This window comes from Periplaneta americana, chromosome 2 (assembly GCF_040183065.1).
Source record: "Periplaneta americana isolate PAMFEO1 chromosome 2, P.americana_PAMFEO1_priV1, whole genome shotgun sequence".
Taxonomy (NCBI): Eukaryota; Metazoa; Arthropoda; class Insecta; order Blattodea; family Blattidae; genus Periplaneta; species Periplaneta americana.
Genome location: NC_091118.1, coordinates 18,341,243 through 18,361,586, shown reverse-complemented (window position 1 = coordinate 18,361,586; position 20,344 = coordinate 18,341,243). Strand labels below are relative to the sequence as shown.

The 20,344-nt window shown below is 34.3% G+C and overlaps 1 protein-coding gene across 1 annotated transcript; it reads left to right on the top strand.

The window, feature by feature from the left end:
- The first annotated feature begins 461 nt into the window (after positions 1 to 461).
- LOC138714706 (uncharacterized) lies at positions 462 to 18,978 on the top strand. Its single transcript, XM_069846782.1, has 3 exons — positions 462 to 1,033; positions 6,994 to 7,072; positions 10,165 to 18,978. Exons 2-3 carry the CDS (start codon positions 7,070 to 7,072, stop codon positions 15,241 to 15,243), a joined length of 5,082 nt encoding a protein of 1,693 aa, XP_069702883.1. The 5' UTR covers positions 462 to 1,033; positions 6,994 to 7,069; the 3' UTR covers positions 15,244 to 18,978.
- The last annotated feature ends 1,366 nt before the right edge of the window (positions 18,979 to 20,344 follow it).

Here is a 20,344-nt window from a genome sequence, read left to right as displayed (position 1 = left end):
ATCTTCGACTGCTGACTTGAAATTGACTACTATTTATTTTAAGACTGTATTTTTGTAATGCATGAAAGACAACTTGAGTTAGCTTTCCCTGCTCAAAATTTCATGCTACGCCACTGGATACTACCTACCTAGACTTTATAGAGCCTTCACTTTCTAAGACATAAGCAAAGAGGCGGAGTCACGCCGGAAATAACAGCGTCGGGACTATAGATAAAAACACAGTCGAATACACGTTAACTGAACTGGACTGTTAATTCCGTATTATTATTTCTGCTTAGTAATACTTAGGCCTATGACGGTTACAGTTCGATTGCAATAGCTGATAGATTTAAACAGAAGTGAAAAACAAATGAATCATAGACAAAGAAGTGAAATCACCGTTGCATTACGTGTGGGAATTCACCGATCTCAAATGCAGGAGGAAAGAAAGGGAGGGGATATTGTCAGTCGCGTCACAGGCATGTTCATTGAGACAGCTGTACATCTCTATGGATTTGGCTTATGTCCAAGTTCATCTTTCAAATAAGTTATTTTTTTTAACATGAGGAATCTGTCTTGGAATTAATTGGAGGGGCGAGGACCCACTATTAGTTTTACTTGGGAGAAACGCCCCTGGATTTAAAAGTCGAGGGAGCAGAAAGTGCCTTGTCCCCTCCCCCCAATGTTGGCTCTTATAATTGACGTTTCTGTTAAGGAAATATGGAATAACTTACTTAAATATTTGTTTACTTAAGCCATTAATACTTATTACCAAAACCTTTGATCCTATATCCATATGTTTTATGAACTAAATTATATAACTATTAAATTAAAATTGGTTGATAGTGCTCATCTAAATTGATTTCAAAACATATTCTCCGCGATATCAAAGCTACAAGACAATATATCTCATAAGAAAATAAACATGCAGGATGTCTGAGACCACAGGAAACTCTTCCGGTCATGTAACTAATGCGAATATTGAGGAAATATTCAGCGTAAATGAATCAAGCTACAAGACATTTAAAATGTGAGACAACAAGATGCAGTAATGGTAAGTTTGCCACGTTTATTATTACTTTAAAATAACTAAATAGCTATTTATGTATCAAGTACGCATAATAAGGCTTTAGCGGACAAATCAGTGTTTTTGGATTAGGCGTAGGCCTACGCTAAAGGTTTTGCGTACGTGGTGCATACAATAGTTTTTAGTAAAAGCTCTTTAAATTATATAAAATAAAGTAAAAGTAAATATAAGTATAAAAGGCATAGTCAGTCATTTGTCATATTCTTATCGCCGTCTGATAAACATTATGAAAGAATGTTGGCATATTAAAGGTTACCATGACGACTTCAGCGACCTAGGCCGCTAAAGTTCAATTTCTCGGACTGATAACAGTCTGAAAAACAACTACATTTTAGAGAGCATGTACTACAAAAATAGCTTGCAGTCATTGTAACAGTGGAGATATGAAACTGTGTGATATACGAGTCTAATAGTAATGGAAATAATAACAGGTAAATTAAAAAAAAAGATGGCAGAAGATTCGTAGAATCCCTGTAGTTGCATGCAGTGGTGCCAACTTATATGGGCCAATGGGGCCAAAGCCCACCCAAAAATTTGTCATTATTATTATCATTAGCATTATTATTATTATAATTATTATTATTATTATTATTATTATTATTATTATTATTATTATTATTATTATTATTATTATTATTATTATTATTATTATAATCATTCAATAAGAATTCTTGGTTTAGTAAGGTCTATAACTTATTCTTTTTCTACTCCAGAGTCACTATTAATTCTATACTTTACTTTGGTTCGATCTAAACTTGAATACGCATCTGTAGCCTGGAATTCCATTACTTCAACTGATTCGGTTAAATTGGAAAATATTCAAAGAAAATTTATTTCCTTATGTGCTTTTCGATTTATACCCAATTCCTCTGACTTTAACTATGAGATTACCTGTAATTATTTTAACTGTTGTAGCCTTTATTCTAGACGTCAAAATCTTGATTATCAATTTTTTTGCAAAGTTATCAGGGGTGATATTGATTGTGAGTCTATCATAAACAATATCAGACTTCGTATTCCTACAAAAGGTTTAAGATTTCAAAAAAATATATATATATATATATATAACAGAAATTCAAAATCACTTTCTCCAGTCTATAGATGCATAAAATATGCCAATTTGCATGGGCACAATTTAGATCCTTTTAAGGTATAGTTTCGTTTTGATTATTAGTATTTACTGTTCTTGTTCTCAATTTTATTTATGTATATTTTTGTTATTTAAGATACTATTTATTTTGTTTTTGCACCTTTGTATCTTCTGTTTGTGTATTGTGCTGAACTATAATTGGCCTCTGGCTGTTGTTCAGCACACAAATATTAATAATAAATAAATAAATAAATAAATAAATAAATAAATAAATAAATAAATAAATAAATAAATAAATAAATAAATAAATAAATAAATAAATAAATAAATAAATAAATAAATAAATAAATAAATAAATATTATTATTTGTTGTGTTACGTGGTGGATTGGGTATTGAAATTAATAAATAACAGATCTTTTAAAACGAGTAAGGATGCATTTTTGGTGTGCACTTCATTCGTCTCTCCTACCACTAACCGAATACCATGTAAGAATAGTGTTGAAAAGCTGGATTTTGAAGATGTTTGTGACAAATTTGTAGGCGACGTGTAGCCAGGAGAAACATTTGCGACACGCTGTGCTACATAACGGTGAGACCATGTAGGCCTACTATTATATATTTTTATTTTCGAAAGAAGTCAAGTTAAAAAATGTTAACAATTATAACATTCTATTTAATTATTATAACCGAGTAATTATGCAGAACGGCTGCGCACAAGATGTTGCGGAGATTTTTGTTTGTAGGGTAAAGTTACCTAATTCCGTGATATATTTAACCACTTCCCTGATTAATCCGCGTTAACTCGGGTTGCTAACTTGTGTCATCATTTATTAACCCGAGTTAACTCCGGTTGCTAACTTGTGTCAACATTTATTAACCCGAGTTAACTCGGGTTGCTAACTTGTGTCAACATTTATTAACCCGATGTTAACTCGGGTTGCTAACTTGTGTCAACATTTATTAACCCGAGTTAACTCGGGTTGCTAACTTGTGTCAACATTTATTAACCCGAGTTAACTCGGGTTGCTTATTTGTGTCATCATTTATTAACCCGAGTTAACTCCGGTTGCTAACTTGTATCAACACTTATTAACCCGAGTTAACTCGGGTTGCTAACTTGTGTCAACATTTATTAACCCGAGTTAACTCGGGTTGCTAACTTGTGTCAACATTTATTAACCCGAGTTAACTCGGGTTGCTAACTTGTGTCAACATTTATTAACCCGAGTTAACTCGGGTTGCTAACTTGTGTCAACATTTATTAACCCGAGTTAACTCGGGTTGCTAACTTGTGTCAACATTTATTAACCCGACTTAACTCGGGTTGCTAACTTGTATCAACACTTATTAACCCGAGTTAACTCGGGTTGCTAACTTGTGTCAACATTTATTAACCCGAGTTAACTCGGGTTGCTAACTTGTGTCAACATTTATTAACCCGACTTAACTCGGGTTGCTAACTTGTATCAACACTTATTAACCCGAGTTAACTCGGGTTGCTAACTTGTGTCAACATTTATTAACCCGAGTTAACTCGGGTTGCTAACTTGTGTCAACATTTATTAACCCGACTTAACTCGGGTTGCTAACTTGTATCAACACTTATTAACCCGAGTTAACTCGGGTTGCTAACTTGTGTCAACACTTATTAACCCGAGTTAACTCGGGTTGCTAACTTGTGTCAACACTTATTAACCCGAGTTAACTCGGGTTGCTAACTTGTGTCAACACTTATTAACCCGAGTTAACTCGGGTTGCTAACTTGTGTCAACATTTATTAACCCGAGTTAACTCGGGTTGCTAACTTGTGTCAACATTTATTAACCCGACTTAACTCGGGTTGCTAACTTGTATCAACACTTATTAACCCGAGTTAACTCGGGTTGCTAACTTGTGTCAACATTTATTAACCCGAGTTAACTCGGGTTGCTAACTTGTGTCAACATTTATTAACCCGAGTTAACTCGGGTTGCTAACTTGTGTCAACATTTATTAACCCGAGTTAACTCGGGTTGCTAACTTGTGTCAACATTTATTAACCCGAGTTAACTCGGGTTGCTAACTTGTGTCAACATTTATTAACCCGAGTTAACTCGGGTTGCTAACTTGTGTCAAGAATTTATTAACCCGAGTTAACTCGTTTGAATCCCATTTTCGCTGCTAAGGATTATATCCCGAATATATACGTTTCCATTCTTTCATTAACCTTTTCCTCACTAGATGGCTACAGAAGTTAGTGATATCTGGTGGTGTTTTTTGTACTTCTTCCTTGCGAGTGGAATTCTCTGCTCATACAGCATTCACACACAGCAGTGAGTAGATGCTAGTTAGTTTTGGCGGTTTCTGTTTGTGTTTCGTGTTTTTTGTGCTGTTTTGTGTAAAGATGGATCAAGTTAGTGATTCCGAAACTTTTGATCAGGAATATATTCCTGTAGAAGATTAGGAAATGAAACATCGGTATCAGAAGACGAAGTTATAGACCAACAAAGAAATTCAGATCAGTTGATGTCGCGTCTTTTCGACAGTGGTTTGAATAGAAGACATCTGGCACCATTTCTTCTGCACCTCCGAGGTCCCCATTCCCTGAAATTTTAACATGTTTCTGATAACGATAATTCTCTATTTTTAAAATTATTCTTTAATAATAACCTTATCAACATTATATTCGAGGAGACGATTCGGCATGCTGATAAGTGTTCACAGAATGCTGAAAATAATTCGTGGCGGCCTACTACAGACTCTGAAATACGTGTACTTTTGGGCATAGTGATACTGCAGAACATTATTCACAAACCTGAAGAACAGATGTAGGTACTGGTACAAATATTCAGTGACTGCTACACCATTCTTCCCAAAACGCTCTCATATAGGAGAGCAGATACTACTGTCCGGAATGCAACGTGCCACTGTGCGTAATACCCTGCTTTCGAGTCTATCACACGACAAGCAACATTTAACACCTTGATAACAGCACTGGTATTGTACCTCATAAACTAATCCACAAAAAAAAACATAAGTTGGTAAATAGTTCAGGAGAAAATCAAAGTGGGACAACTACCAGAGCTGGAATCAAGGTGCACGAGATAACTCGGGATAATAATTCAGGTATGAATGCATGTCCATTTCATAGTGATTTTTAGGTATGTAAGAAAATGAGTGATGTACAGTGATTCTGCAATATTAAATGACCTCTTTACGAAAATAAAAAAATATGACACTTTTTTTCACAAAACTGATAAAATATATAGTAAGGGAAGAGGTTAATAAAGTCTATATTTATGCCAAAATTGTACTAAACATTTTCAAATAACACCTAACTGACGTTATTTGGACCTTTAGCCACAATTTTTACAACATTCAGTGTCAACAGTTTCACAAGTTTGGTATATAATATATGATTCTTCATTGTTATACAGTGGCTCCTAAACCCGTGACAGGGAACCAAATTCCGTGATAGTGATTTCCTAATTCCGTGAGTCATATCCTAATTCCGTGATACTAAAATAATCCTCATTAATTGCTCAGAAAAGAAACGTGTATTTAGAGAAACACTTTAAAGTCACGGTATATTGTTTTAATAAGCAAGAAATTACATCATAGAAAAAGGGCCTAAGTGACAAATTTCATAGAAAATACTTGTGTAACTACAGGAATACATATTACATATTAATATATTATAAACAAAATAAACTGAAAGTTAAATTCAATACAAAATTAAATCTGGATAAATTGAATTATAATACAATTATTTCTCATTATTTATATTCCTAACAACAACAGTAATTAAGTTAAATATTATAATTATAATTGATGTTTTCTATAACTTATTTCTATTATTATTTCCACGAACTATTTTCTTTCATAGACATTAATTTTCACAATTTAGCGTTGGCGTCACTGGTCGAGTGAGCCAGGAAGGAGAAATATGAAAATAAATCCGAAAATGGGAAAGCTCCTGTAGCATTGTTATTGTCTCACAATGTTTAAATAATCATACACATTGATTCAGCTGACTATAATCTACAGTAATATATCATTTTATAATGCTATATTAATTCTTACCTCAAATATAAAATGTTTCTTCAGGAGCGGTCACAAGAGAAAGAAAAACTTACTGATCAACCACCTTTCACTGAACAAAAGCTTCTGCAGTCGACTGCTTCTATTCAAAAGGCGGGTAGTCAATAGAATTGAAAAGAACACATCTCCTGGCATCAGACCACAACTCCATGGCAGTCAATTGAAATTTTATCACGGCATTAGGGGCATCACGGAATTAGGCACCTTTACCTACAGAATTGAGCTTTGGGACATGGTCTAAATAAACAGTTATCATGGACCCATACTCTCCATTTGTAAACCGGAAGAAAAATAAAACATTCAAACCAACACAACTGTAGTTTCATTCGCAAAACTGGATACCGCATTTTACGTGCCGGTGTATCCCTCTTACAGCGCAGATATTTTTTTCACAGTTATTGTTAAATTATAAACATTAATTTCATTTGTCTCATGCTACAGGAACTGAATTGTTGTGAAAGACATAAAAGCTTTGAGAAACTCTTTCTGGCAGTCATTTAATGAAATTAATCATAATCTTACCAGTCAAATATAATAACAAACAGCAACATTATCATGTCCTAATTATTTTCATTTATTTTTAGAAATTACATTGATTTCTGTTAGTTTCTAATTCATTAGAAGTTATTTAATTTATTTTGTTGAATGAGATACTAGTTTCATCACTACAGTAAATTCCATGGCCTTCTATAATTAAGATATATGAGATATTTAAGTTTCAAGCCTTCTGTATGCAGCAATTTCCTTCAATTTTAGTGAAACGATACAAGAGGCTGAGACAAGACGGTTGCCAGAATTCCTGAAAAAAATTCTGTGAAACAAGCAATGTAACATGGTGAGTAGTTACATTTACTACAGTGATGTTATTTGTAAACGTGACAGCAAATTAAATACCTTGAAGATATTACTTTCTTAAACAGAGTTACCAAGTTTCAGAAAAAAATCAATGTTTGAATAACCAAGTCTCCTCATGATTAATTCCACCCCGATCCGCTATATCGCAAAACATACTTGATTCTTGTTTCCACAACCTTTCTCTCATTGTGTTACATTACATTCATTCCCATTTCGTACTGTCTACTTCACTTTTGTGACAAGTGAAAGCAAATGTTATTACAATATTTGTATCTATAATTTATTTATTTATTTATTTATTTATTTATTTATTTATTTATTCATTCATTTATTTATGTATTTATTTATTTATTTATTTATACATTTATTTATGTATTTATTTATTTGTTTATTTACATATATATTTATTTACCTATTACTCATTTATTCATTTGTTTTTATTTATTCATTCATTTATTTATTTATGCATGTATTTATTTGTTCATTTATTTATATATTTATTTATTTACTTATTTATTTATCTATTATTAATTCATTTATTTGTTTTTATATATTTATTTGTTTTTTATATTTATTTATTCATGCATTTATTTATTTATGAATTTATTTATTTATTTATGTATTTATTTAGCTATTATTTATTTATTCAATCATTTATTTATTTATGTATTTATTTGTTTAGTTACATATTTATTTATTTCTTTATCTATTATTTATTTATTAGTTTTTGTATATTTATTTATTTATTCATTCATTTATTCATTAATTTATTCATTTATGTATTTATTTATTTGTTTATTTACTTATATATTTATTTACTTATTTATTTTTATATATTTATTTATGTATTTACTTATTTTTATTCACACACACATATATATATATATTTATTTATGTATTTATTTATTTGTTTATTTACTTATATATTTATTTATTTTTATATATTTATTTACTTATTTATTTTCATATATTTATTTATGTATTTACTTATATATTTATTTATTTTTTCATATATTTATGTATTTATTTATTTATTTGTTTATTTACATATTTATATATATATATATTTATTTATTTATTCGTTCGTTCATTCATTCGGTAAAATGTGCATCCATAACATTAAAGTAGTACTATGTCTAATGGTGTTGTAGTACAATTATTATTATTATTATTATTATTATTATTATTATTATTATTATTATTATTATTATTATTGCAGATATGTCATTCCAGCACTCTAATAAATTAATATACATTATCAGTATCTTGAAATAGCCCTATTATTTTATAGCGAAGAGGTTATTATTTTGCAAAACAAATTCATATATTATGTAACGCATTTGAACATTTTGAAAGTTTGATAGAAAAGAAGATAAAAAAAATTGCGATTTTAAGCCTAAAATTTGGAAATTTGAGATTTCAAAATTCCATTCCATATGAAGGCTTTCAAAATTATGGAGTGATACAATTATTGTAGAGTATGCAAGTGGTTGATTCATTGGTGTTATAATAAACAGGAGCATCTATATTCACTTAACAGACAATCTGAGACATATAGTAAAGTTGTTCCAGACTTTTGATTAACTCTGTATTATTATCTAGGTTTTGTGCACTATTTAAGGCCTGTAAAGGGCATAGATTACGTCGTATGAAATGTAGGCTGCAATACACAGCAAAGTGGAAGGTAGGACTGCTTAACGTTGAATGAAAAAGTGATGGATAAGGGATGGGAGATCATGCCTTACCCTTCCTCCTTGCTGCTGACCACTGGGATAGAGAGTGGTGGTACATGGGAAATCGAATTCGAAAGTCAACGTATTACTCAAGGGAAAATCATAATCACAATATTAAACGTAGGGAACAGAGGCTGATATAGGCTAGTTTTCGATTTTAGATAGTATAGTCTACTATAATAGACTGAAACCAGCTACCTGCAGCGGTTTTTGAAGGCCCTCCATCAACAATTACAAAAGATTGAAAAATAACTTAGTTGTTATAACAAGAGAACTAGTAATTATTGCACATAAATAATAATAATAATAATAATAATAATAATAATAATAATAATAATAATAATAATAATAATAATAATAATAATAATAATGTAAAATTTCTTTGTAGAACGAAAAACTACATCAGTTCGGATCAAATTTCTGCACATTTAAAGGACAAAATTAAAATTATTTTTTTTTTGGGAATTAAATCACTGGCTTTATTATTATTATTATTATTATTATTATTATTATTATTATTATTATTATTATACTTATTCTGCCATTAGGTTTATTTTGTACTTGCGTGTATTTTTGTGTTTTGTTTTCTATTTGTATTTTTTGTGTTGTTCTTCTTCTTGTGTTTTGAATTTATTTTTTGAGTAAATTCTTTTGTTCACTTTTGTACTGTACCAACTTTATCACCGAGTAGGCCTATTTGGCCATTCATAATGTAATAAATAATTAATTTAATTCGTTTATTATATTATAGATAATAATAGTAATAATAATAATAATAATAATAATAATAATAATAATAATAATAATAATTGTGAAATCTTCATCTTACGATGTTTGGATGACGTAAATACGTCCGTTGATGTGACATATTAATGAATTACATACTATTATAGTCACAATCATGCCATGGAATGAAAGAAAAATTTCACAACCTCGAGCGGGAATCGAACCTGCGACTTCCTGTTCTCCGGTCAGGTGCTCTACCATTGAGCTATCAAGTTATTTACGTCATCCAAACATCGTAAGATGAAGATTACATTTGTAAAGTTTCTTTCCACCCATAAGCAGTGCTGACTAAGATCAGACGCTATGGACAGTACTCCATAACAGAGTCGCCAGTATGAAAGGATAATTTCGAGGATTTGGCGTGAAACAAACTCGATAGCTCAGTGGTAGAGCACCTGACCGGAGAACAGGAAGTCGCAGGTTCGATTCCCGCTCGAGGTTGTGAAATTTTTCTTTCTTTCCATGGCATGATTGTGACTATAATAGTATTTAATTCATTAATAATTGTGAAAGCTGAAACTGTTATATCAACGATGATGAATAATTCTTACAGGAAGGAAGGCAGCGTCTCAGTTTCACAAAGACGTCAGGTTTTGCAGATGGAGCCGGACAAGAATATGAGATCAAAGTCTCAGCCTTGTTGTTTATGAGGGCCTTGCAACAAACAAAACAATTCCTCATCGCCACGAACTTGGGAGGCGCTGGTGCCTTTGACGACGTTGTCATAGTCTACAAGGCCAACAACACTGAAAAATGGAAGACGTGCTTCGTACAACTGAAACATAAGACAAGCAAGAAGCCCATCACAATCCGCAATCTAATAGACGTCAAAGGGAGTAAGGGAGACTTCAAACTTATCAAGTACTGCAAATCTTACACTGAAATCAAGGCACGGTATCAGAATTGTAAAGGCGACGATCCAGTGTTCAGTGGGGACTTCAATGATTCGGAATACGTCATCTTTACGAACGCCAAATTGGACGATAATCTGTCTAGTAGACTCAAAGAATCATATTGCACAGCTCAGAAGCTGCTTGAACCTAAGAAAGACATAGGTTCTGTGTTTTCGTTCAGTGAGACTGTTGATAAAGACATCTGTCAATATTTTGAAGATGTAATGAGATTGAAAGAACTGTTAGATTCCTTGGACTTTAAGACTGTTTCAGAAGAAGAATTAGAAAACAAAATCAAACACTTCAAAATGTCTTTGTCGAATAAACTTTCAAAGACATTGAATTCGGTCCTGCGAATAGAAGAACTACAACAAGTCCAAACTGAATTAAATGAGATGGCAGATTTTGGCGAGTTTCTTCGGAAGTTGTCTTTATTTGTCGAGCAACCTACCGAAGAGGACTTAGACGCTATAATAGAAAGAGAGATCCATGAGTATTTCCGTACTAATGACGACGACACTAAAGCCATCTGGCGAGATTTGTATGAAGGCATTTTACAGTGGTGGAAAAAAGGCAACTACTTCCTAACAGAAGCGGAATCACTCTGGCAGAAGATTATTCAAAAGAGAATCTATGTACTCAGCAAAGAGAGGAGAAAGAAAATGGAAAATTTGGGTGTAAATTTTCAAAAATATTACTTACTGTCACTTCCGAATACTCCAGAGATAAACATTGTGACGAAATCAACATTGCTGACTTGCTTGAAGGTGTGCGAAACAATGGAGAAACCTCACATCGTTATAGGACTGAAGACATTGTTGCGATTACGTGAAGAAGTGATGGCTCTTTGGCCCAGTAAGTGGTGTACCACTCTGGTAGTGGACTGGGAATTTGTAAAAGAAGATGTAAACATTCCACATAGTAAACAGCCGGAAAGCAGACTCATTATAGTGTCTAAGGTACCCATCAAACGTGGATATTTTCTCACAGATGAAACAGTATTCAGTCACTTTAATGCATTGTCTCAATATACAATTGGACTGAAGGAAATTGTCTTACAGGGCTTCGAAGTGACTCTTAACTCTCTTCTTACTGAAAAGAGGGAATGTTCAATGAATGAAGATGTTACGTTAGAAATTCTTACGACCACAGATATAACAGTGGGGAAGAATCTTGGAATCGAAATTGATAATTTGATCCCAAGAACCTTGAAACATCACATTTATGTGAAGAGCAGCATTTTAAACAGAGGTGAATTATCTGGCATTTTAGCTGTTAGCGGCATTCCTAAAGAAGATGTACCACGAATGACGCCTCGACGAGATGTCTGCATTGTTGAACACGACTCAGATAACAGCTGTAAGTGTGTTGCTGTTAATGTAAGCAATTATGGAAGAATTCTGACGAATTATAAGGAAAACGATCACAATCTTGATACGGAAAGGGAAGTTGACCCAAATTTCTGTCAGTTTACATTAATACGTAATAGTCAAGACTTCAGTCTTCTATGTGAAAGACATCAGAATGTTCATTGGATCGAGCTACAAAAAGATAAGGATTTCGTGTGGAAGGGATCACAGGGCGACTTTTCCTTGATACAAGAATATATAGATAGTAAAGAAGGAGTTTATTACAACCAAGATCAGATGATCACTATTTCTGATAGAGTAATTCTCATCACCGCAGGTGCAGGGATGGGCAAATCGACACTCGTCACACAGCTGTGCTGTCTAATAAAGAGTATATTTCCTTCCAAGTGGGTGATACCAGTTCTTCTGAATGACTACACTCACATATTAGACAAACATATACACAAAGAGATGTCAATGGAATTTATTAAAGAACTATTGAGTTTTGCTGCAGACGTGAATAATACACAGATAGGAAAATTCTTATTAGAGACCGCTATGGATGACATGGGCAATATCGTGGTACTGCTAGACGGAGTGGATGAAATAAGCCCTAACTACACCAACACTGTTTGTGCTTTGATAAGAAGCATGGCAGAAGTTGGAATCTCTCAAATTTGGATAACTTCCCGCCCTATAGTCAAAGACCTGCTGGAGAAGGAACTTCGTATCTTGTCATACACACTGTTACCGTTCTCCGTGGATGACCAGCTGTCTTACTTAGAGAATTACTTGAGTGCTAATAATTCAGATATTGATATCGATGTAATAAAAGAATTTACTAAACAGCTTCTACAGTTGACCATAGAAAATCTTTTAGACGGAGATTCACAGTTCATGGGAATTCCTCTTCAAGCTAGAATGATGGCTGAAAGCTTTGAACATCATCTCAAAGCTTTCAAGGATACTGACAATGCAGGCCTTCCAGAAAAGATTAATCTGATTGAACTTTTCAAACAATTTATGAAAGCAAAATTTGATATTTTTGTCAAACAAAAGATGAAGAGTGATCCAACTAACGTAGCAATGAAATCAACATACGAAAAACACAATATTGAATTCCAAGAAATCCACACCACGTGTTCATTGGCAGTTTTGGTACCAGAACCACTGAAGAGCACTATCAGACCCAAGGAAGTCTGGAAGAAATTAGAAGATATACTTGAAAGAATAGAAACTGGGAATCTAAATACAGGAATTCTGAACGGTATTGTGAACAATAAACCTTGTTTTATTCATCATTCCTTTGGGGAGTATTTCTTTGCTGTGTGGCTTATGAATAACTACAAGGAAAACAAAAAATTCCTCAGAAAATATTTGTGTCAGCCAGAACTACAAATCATGTTGAGGATGATGAATTATATGATCTCTGAAAATTGTGATCTACATATGGCTGTCCTTATTAACGACATAAATAAAGTAAGAAAACTTTTAAAGGCAGAAATATTCGTCGACCAACAAGACAAATATGGGAGAACTGCTCTACACCTTGCATCGTTTTATAATCACAGAGATATTGCACAAGAACTGTTGAAGAGCGGTGCAGATATGGATATCACTGATTATTTGAGATACGATGCCTTGGATTACTGTGACAGGAACAAGTCTTGGGGCACAGCAGATTTGCTGTTGAAACACAGCAAGGACTTGAAGAAATCCTGGCTAACACGAAGGAAAGACAAACTGGTTCTCCTGGATCAAAATATTACCGATCCAAATTATGGACTTAACGCTTTGTTGGTAAGTGCTGAGGAAGGGTACGAGGAATTAGCCAGATATCTCCGGAGAAACGGCTTGGATCTGAAAAACACTGTTCTGAACCCAAGAAAACAAACAGCCCTCCACATCGCTGTTATGAATGAAAAATTTGGAATCGTAGATATAGTGTTAGATAAAGATAGCAACGGCAGGATTTGCCAGTTGAAGAGTATGTTTAGACAATTCTTGCCTTACAATGTCAAAGCAGGCCACATGTCTAGCAATACTAGTCTGAAAAGTGTACCTTCACATGGGAACTTATCTCTTGTGCAAAATCTAGTAGAAGGAGGAGTAAGTCCTGACAAAATTGATGCTAATGGCTACACCCTGTTCCACAAAGCAGCATTGGAAGGTGACTTACCCGTTGTCCAGTATTTGACAAAACAAGGAGTATCCATCAATTCACTGGAGAACAATGGACATACTCCACTCTACGTAGCAGCTGCAAAGGGACATTGCGAAGTCGTTGAGTACTTACTACAGCAGAAATACACTCGATACCAATGTTCTACAGAAGAAACGAGTCCTCTTCATGCTGCAGCGTATATGGGACACATGCCGGTTATTGAAGTACTTCTTCAATATGGAATATTCATCGATGAAATTTCACATTCTGGACTTACTGCACTTCATGCGGCGATCATGAAAGGACGCTTATCTGTTGTTGAGTATTTATTGAAGAATCACGCAAGAATAAACATGTGCAACAAAGAAGGACAGACTGCATTGTATATAGCGGCACGTGAGGGACATCTGGATATTGTTCAGTGCTTACTCAACCACCATGCAGACATCAATATAGCTGATAAATATGGAAATAATCCTCTTCACATAGCAGCATTTAAAGGACATTTGGGTGTTGTTGAGTACATTGTAGAGAAAGAAGTACTGCCATCGTCCGTACACCTAAACAACGCTACTCTTCTCCGTGCAAAGGCATTCCGAGATCATCTTTCAATTGTTGAATATTTGTTACAGCGTAACTCCGAAGTAAACAAGCGTAAGACTTATCAAGAAACTTCATCTCCTGCAAGACCGCGTGAAGATTATTCACCAATTGTTGGATACTTATTGGGGTATGGTGAAAGCATTAATATAACTGAAAAAGACCATAACCCTCCTTTGCATGCAGCAGTATTTGATAGACATTTGAGCATTGGAAAACCTTCATTAGAAGTAGAAACACTTTTAACCATTGCTGACTCCCAAGGCAATACGGCGCTTCATTTAGCAGCCCGCAAAGGACATTTATGCGTGTGTGAATATTTGTTGGAACATCATGTGAAAATAGATGCACGAAACAAAAATGGAGAAACTGCATTGTATTTAGCTGCAAGAGAAGGACATTTATCGGTTGTACAGTGCTTACTATCATGCGGTGCAAACTTTAATATAACAGACAAAAATGGACACACTCCCCTGAAAATATCAGCATTTAAAGGGCACTTGGACACTGTGAAATTGCTAATTCTGAAGGAAGTGCTGTTGAGCAACGCGAACTCAAACGACCAATTCCCGCTTCATGTATTAATTTTGAGAAACAGTGAATTCGTTATTGAGTGGTTGTTGTAGCAACAGTCAGAAGTGAACAAGTGAAAGAAGAAGTTTGGTATCTCTGTCTTTTATTTTGAAAGATAATATGACAGCTAGTGGACTTATGTAGTTGGTTAAAGATTACAACAAATTCCATAGGAATATAAACAATTCGACATACAATTTAATCAGTGCTGGTAATCCGCTTGCGAGTGATTAACTGATCATCATGTACGCAGAGAGTCATTAAAAATATTGCATGTGATTTCTGATTGTTTTACGGGGTCTCGTAGGGAAACAGAAGACAGACAATGGAAAAAATGTACGGAACAAATTAATATTTATTACTGATTAAATTTCCAATTACTTTCCTGTGTTAATATTTAGGATTTGCCTTGCTTGACTAGTTTCGAAGTGTTATTCTTCATTTTGAAAAGCCTAGTGAGGTCCCGCGCTATCTTCTGGTTTCCTGTTGTGATGGGGTGTGTTCATGATTGTGTCGAAAAATGTGTGTGTTTTGAAATTGAGTTGAGTGTTCATCGTGGCTGTGACGTGGATGTATTTTTGTATATTTAGCAATTTCATATTATTCTAGGGTATCAAGTTTCTGGTTGCTTAGCTTCTTTTATTTATCTAATGAAATAAAAGAAGAACCTTGTGAATTTCAGTGTTTTTATAGTCTAATGCCGGTCTAAATGTTAATGAACTATTATTTATTTCACTCGTAACTTTTGGAAATTATTCACAATATTCAGCCCGCAACAATATAGGAAATATTGACCACTGCCGTCTAGAATGTCAATATCGATAGGATGAATGGAAATCCCATGCGTGTTTTTAATTAGCCTCTGTGTACACTCATGTTCATTAGAAATTCAGTAAAATTTTATATCGATTTTCGAGGCTACTAGAAAACACGGTGGGGTCAAAATTAATTAATTCTGAAAAAATTATCCGAAATGTGATTAGTTTATATTATAAATTTATTTTAAATATCTTTATTTTTATCTCTTATTTCATAATATTAATAAAATATATTTATAACTATTACCTCAACGTCGGTATATTGAATATTATGCAAATGAAAGGTCAGACATCACCTAAAGATAACAAAACAAGAAAAAGAGCACCTATAACAATCAGAAATGAAACTTTATTTCCAATTTTTATTTAACAAATGGTGAACACATGGGCTTAATAAATAAGATTAATTAAAACATAATAAAATATTTTAAATTCAAATAATTATGTAACTTAACTGGAAAAATCTAAATAATTAGGCTCCGTATTCCAGCTATCTATAAAATGGAATGAAATTGCCTGATTCGAAGCCACGGTCGAAGTATATGTGACGTCACAGCGCAGTTCGTATACAAAATGTAGTTACGCATTCTCTGCCCTCTTCCTCTAGAAAGTCAAAACCGGGACGCAATCATAGTGAGTAGTCTTATCGAGCACTGTTCTTACTAATCGTATTAGTTCAATAAATACATCTTTGTGGCTGATTGAAGGTTCATTGCAGAGTTAAAATGCTTTAGGTAAGACGCTCAAGCGTGTAATATTGCAAGGGCATAGTGAGGATATTTGAACTAATATTTTCACTGTCAATATAGACAAAATTACATGTAAATTGTGTAAAATTAACGTAAAGTGACAAAAAAACAATGCACTGAAAGACACTGCAATACCAAAAGGCACAGAAAGTGTGTTGAACTTAATCCAAAAGAACCAGGACCATCAAAATCTGAAAATTATGAAGATATTAACTCGGTGTTTAGCATAAATTTGTGTAGTCTACCATGATGTTCAGTGCCAACATCCCAATTAATAAATTAAATAATCTACATTTTAGAGAATTTCTAGAAAAGTAGCCTACATAAAAAATTAGTGGGTTTTCAGTGATGAACGACATATGCAATATCCTAATGAAACACAATATAAACATCTTGTACTACATCATGCACCAATAACATCATGTGCTATTTGAGGAATTTCTTGCAGTATAAAATCATTTCAAGTGACATCCGCATTCGTTGAAGTTCCGTAACTTACGAATGCACATTACTATTCACTGCAACACGGCTCAAGCATGTGTTTACTAGTATAGCTTCAGAATGTCGGGAATTGACTGTACTCCACGAACACGCAGCGACGACCTGTTTGTTTATATCCTTATCCGTTGCATCACCTGTGTGTATAACTTCATCTTTAGGTAGCTGAAATACGGAGCCTATAGATAACCATGCAGAATTGTGTTATCAACTTAAAAAACAACAATCGGATTTAAAACCATAAGACCAATTAGACTACTTTCGAACTAGGAACACATCCATTACCAATCCTACGCTTAAGGTCTGAGTTACCAAAGTTACCAGGGGCGGATGCAAGGGGGGATTAAGGGGATATATCCTCTCCCGAAATTTTGAGAAAAATACGAAACAAGAAACAAAAATAAAATTAATTTTAATTCGTGAATGTACATAGGAATTAGAGGGTTTTCCACGTAAATTCTCTTTGCTAAAATGTTAAATTCCAAGAACTGCAGGAAGACAAACACAGCGTTCTTACTTCAAGACAGAGAGTCATGAAGAGTATTTTAGGCTTTTAATTTTCATTCTCTTCTTAGACTATTTCATTAGTCAGCTCAAGGACAGGTTTTTAAATCAAAAGGGAATCCTAAAGTCCATACAAACTTTGCTGCCTAAAAACATAGTGCGAGCATCAGATGAAGATTTAGAAACTGCTGTTGAGGCTATAGTAAATCAGTGGCCCAATGATGTTGATGCATCACCAGAGTCTTTCTTCAATGAATTGAGGATGCAGAGAAGAAATTTCCTTGATCAGAAAAATCTTCACCTAATACCTACTGATTTTATATCATCTTTGAACAGGTGCAATGAAATTATTTTTCCCTGCACTCGCAAGGCGCTGAAACTTTTCTGCACGTAGCCTGTAACTACAGCAACACCAGAACGGTCGTTCTCAACATTGCGGTATTTGAAGACTTACTTGAGGAACACGATGGGAGCAGACATTAAATGCACTGGCCTTGATGTATATACATAAAAATGTAAAAGCAAAAGCTCATGAAGTACTGGATGAAATGTCTAAGAAGCCTCGTCGCCTTCTTCTGTAAATGTCATTCTGTCATTGTTTTTGTACTGCAGTCAAATGTTAAAATTAAAAAATTATGGTTTATTTAACAACGCTCGCAATTGCCGAGTTTATATCAGCGTCGCCAGTGTGCCGGAATTTTTTCCCTCAGGACTTCTTTTACATGCCAGTAAATCGACTGATATGAGGCCTGTCGCATTTAAACACACTTAAATGCCATCGAGCTGGGTTGGGGTAGAACCCGCAACTTCGAGCACAGAAGGCTATACCGACTACACTACTCAGGCCAACTTGTAAATGTTTGTGACTCGGAAACAAATTGTGAGTACCGGTATATAAACTTATTTCTCATTACTCCATTTTTACTATGTCCTCAAATTCCTCCCCGAAAAAAAATCCTGCGTCCGCCCCTGAAAGTTACATGCATACCATAAGTGGAAAGGAAGTACTGAGCAAAGAGGCTGCATGTACAGAAAGTCTGGTTGGAAATAACACTGCAATTTTAGAATGCTACGAATATATAATTTTCCCATGGTAGGCCCATCTTTCATTTAAATCAATAATTTATTAATTTACAACGGAAACTGTAGTACACTACTACTACTACTACTACCAATACTACTACTACTACTACTACTACTACTAATAATAATAATAATAATAATAATAATATCTCATCAAGTGCAGAGCAGTGCCGTATAAAATACAGAGCGTTCGCCTACGGGTGGGGCCAGGAAAGCGGCATGTACTGATACGCCGCTTTGTGCGCGCAGTTGTTGAGACACGTTCGACAATCAAGGACATCAAGGTCGACAAGTTATCAGTTGTGAGCCAGATGTTGCAGTATTTAACACGTATAGTGCAGTTTCTGACACAGTTGCTTAAATATTCAGCGTGTGTGTAAAATTTGTTAACAATGCAAAACGCAAAATTCACGCTTGAACGGAGAGTTTTTATGTATGATGCATATGTGAAAATAGAGTCATGTAGAGGGGTGCGTAGGCAATTTGAAGTGAAATATCCGGGTGCTCCAATTCAGGGTAGAGAAACTGTTAGACGTCTTGTTAACAAATTAAGGACAACAGGGTCGATAAATGCTACAATTCCTAAACGAAAACGAAGAGTATTGACGGAAGAAAAAATTGATGAAATCAGTGCATCATTTATACGCTCTCCTAATAAATCTCTAAGACGTGTTTCACAGGAAGTTAGTGTTTCAAAAACATCAGGCTGCTAAACTTTTAAAATTAAAACCCTACAGAGTATAGTATAGAAAGCAGAAGCTTACGGATAGACGATTCCCGCAAGCGACACCTCAGGCAGGCCGCTTTCCTGGCCCCACCCGTAGGCGAACGCTCTGTATTATGCAGTTTACTAACTCCTTCAAATCCCCCTTTACTGTTTCATCGTTGAATGCTGATTAAGAATAGTGTTAACAATCTTACATTTTGCTGAATACTTAGAGTACCTAGCTAACTGATATTGCAAACAATAATACAGTCTCTTGCCTTCTTAATCTGCTTCAAGATCATTTTGGCATTAACAACTAATGTTACGATTACCATGTTTGACCGTGAAACGAGTGGGCCCGGGTTCAAATCCTGGTTGAGACAGGTTACCTGAGTGGGGTTTTCCATCAACCAATTGAAGCAGAGTTGCTGGGTAACTTACGGCGTGGGATCTCGGTCTCATTTCGCCGTCAATGTCATCATTTATTCAAACATTATTATCACCATTACCATATCCTGGGTTAAGTTCACGGTGCAGCGTGCTGTTTCGTAGAAGAGCGCGACCGTTCGGCGACAAATATCGTTCACAGAACAGGAGTGATAAGCAAAATACGCCTCAGCCTGACGTGCAAGCCTTCGGAACCCTCCTTCGTAAAAGAAAAAAATATGGATCAACGATGCTAACGAAATCACAATTTTTATAGTATGTTAATATAGTTATTATTTTATTCGGCTTGTGAACTACTTCCATTGTAAGATTATATCACACAACTGAATAACCAAAAACACATTGTGTG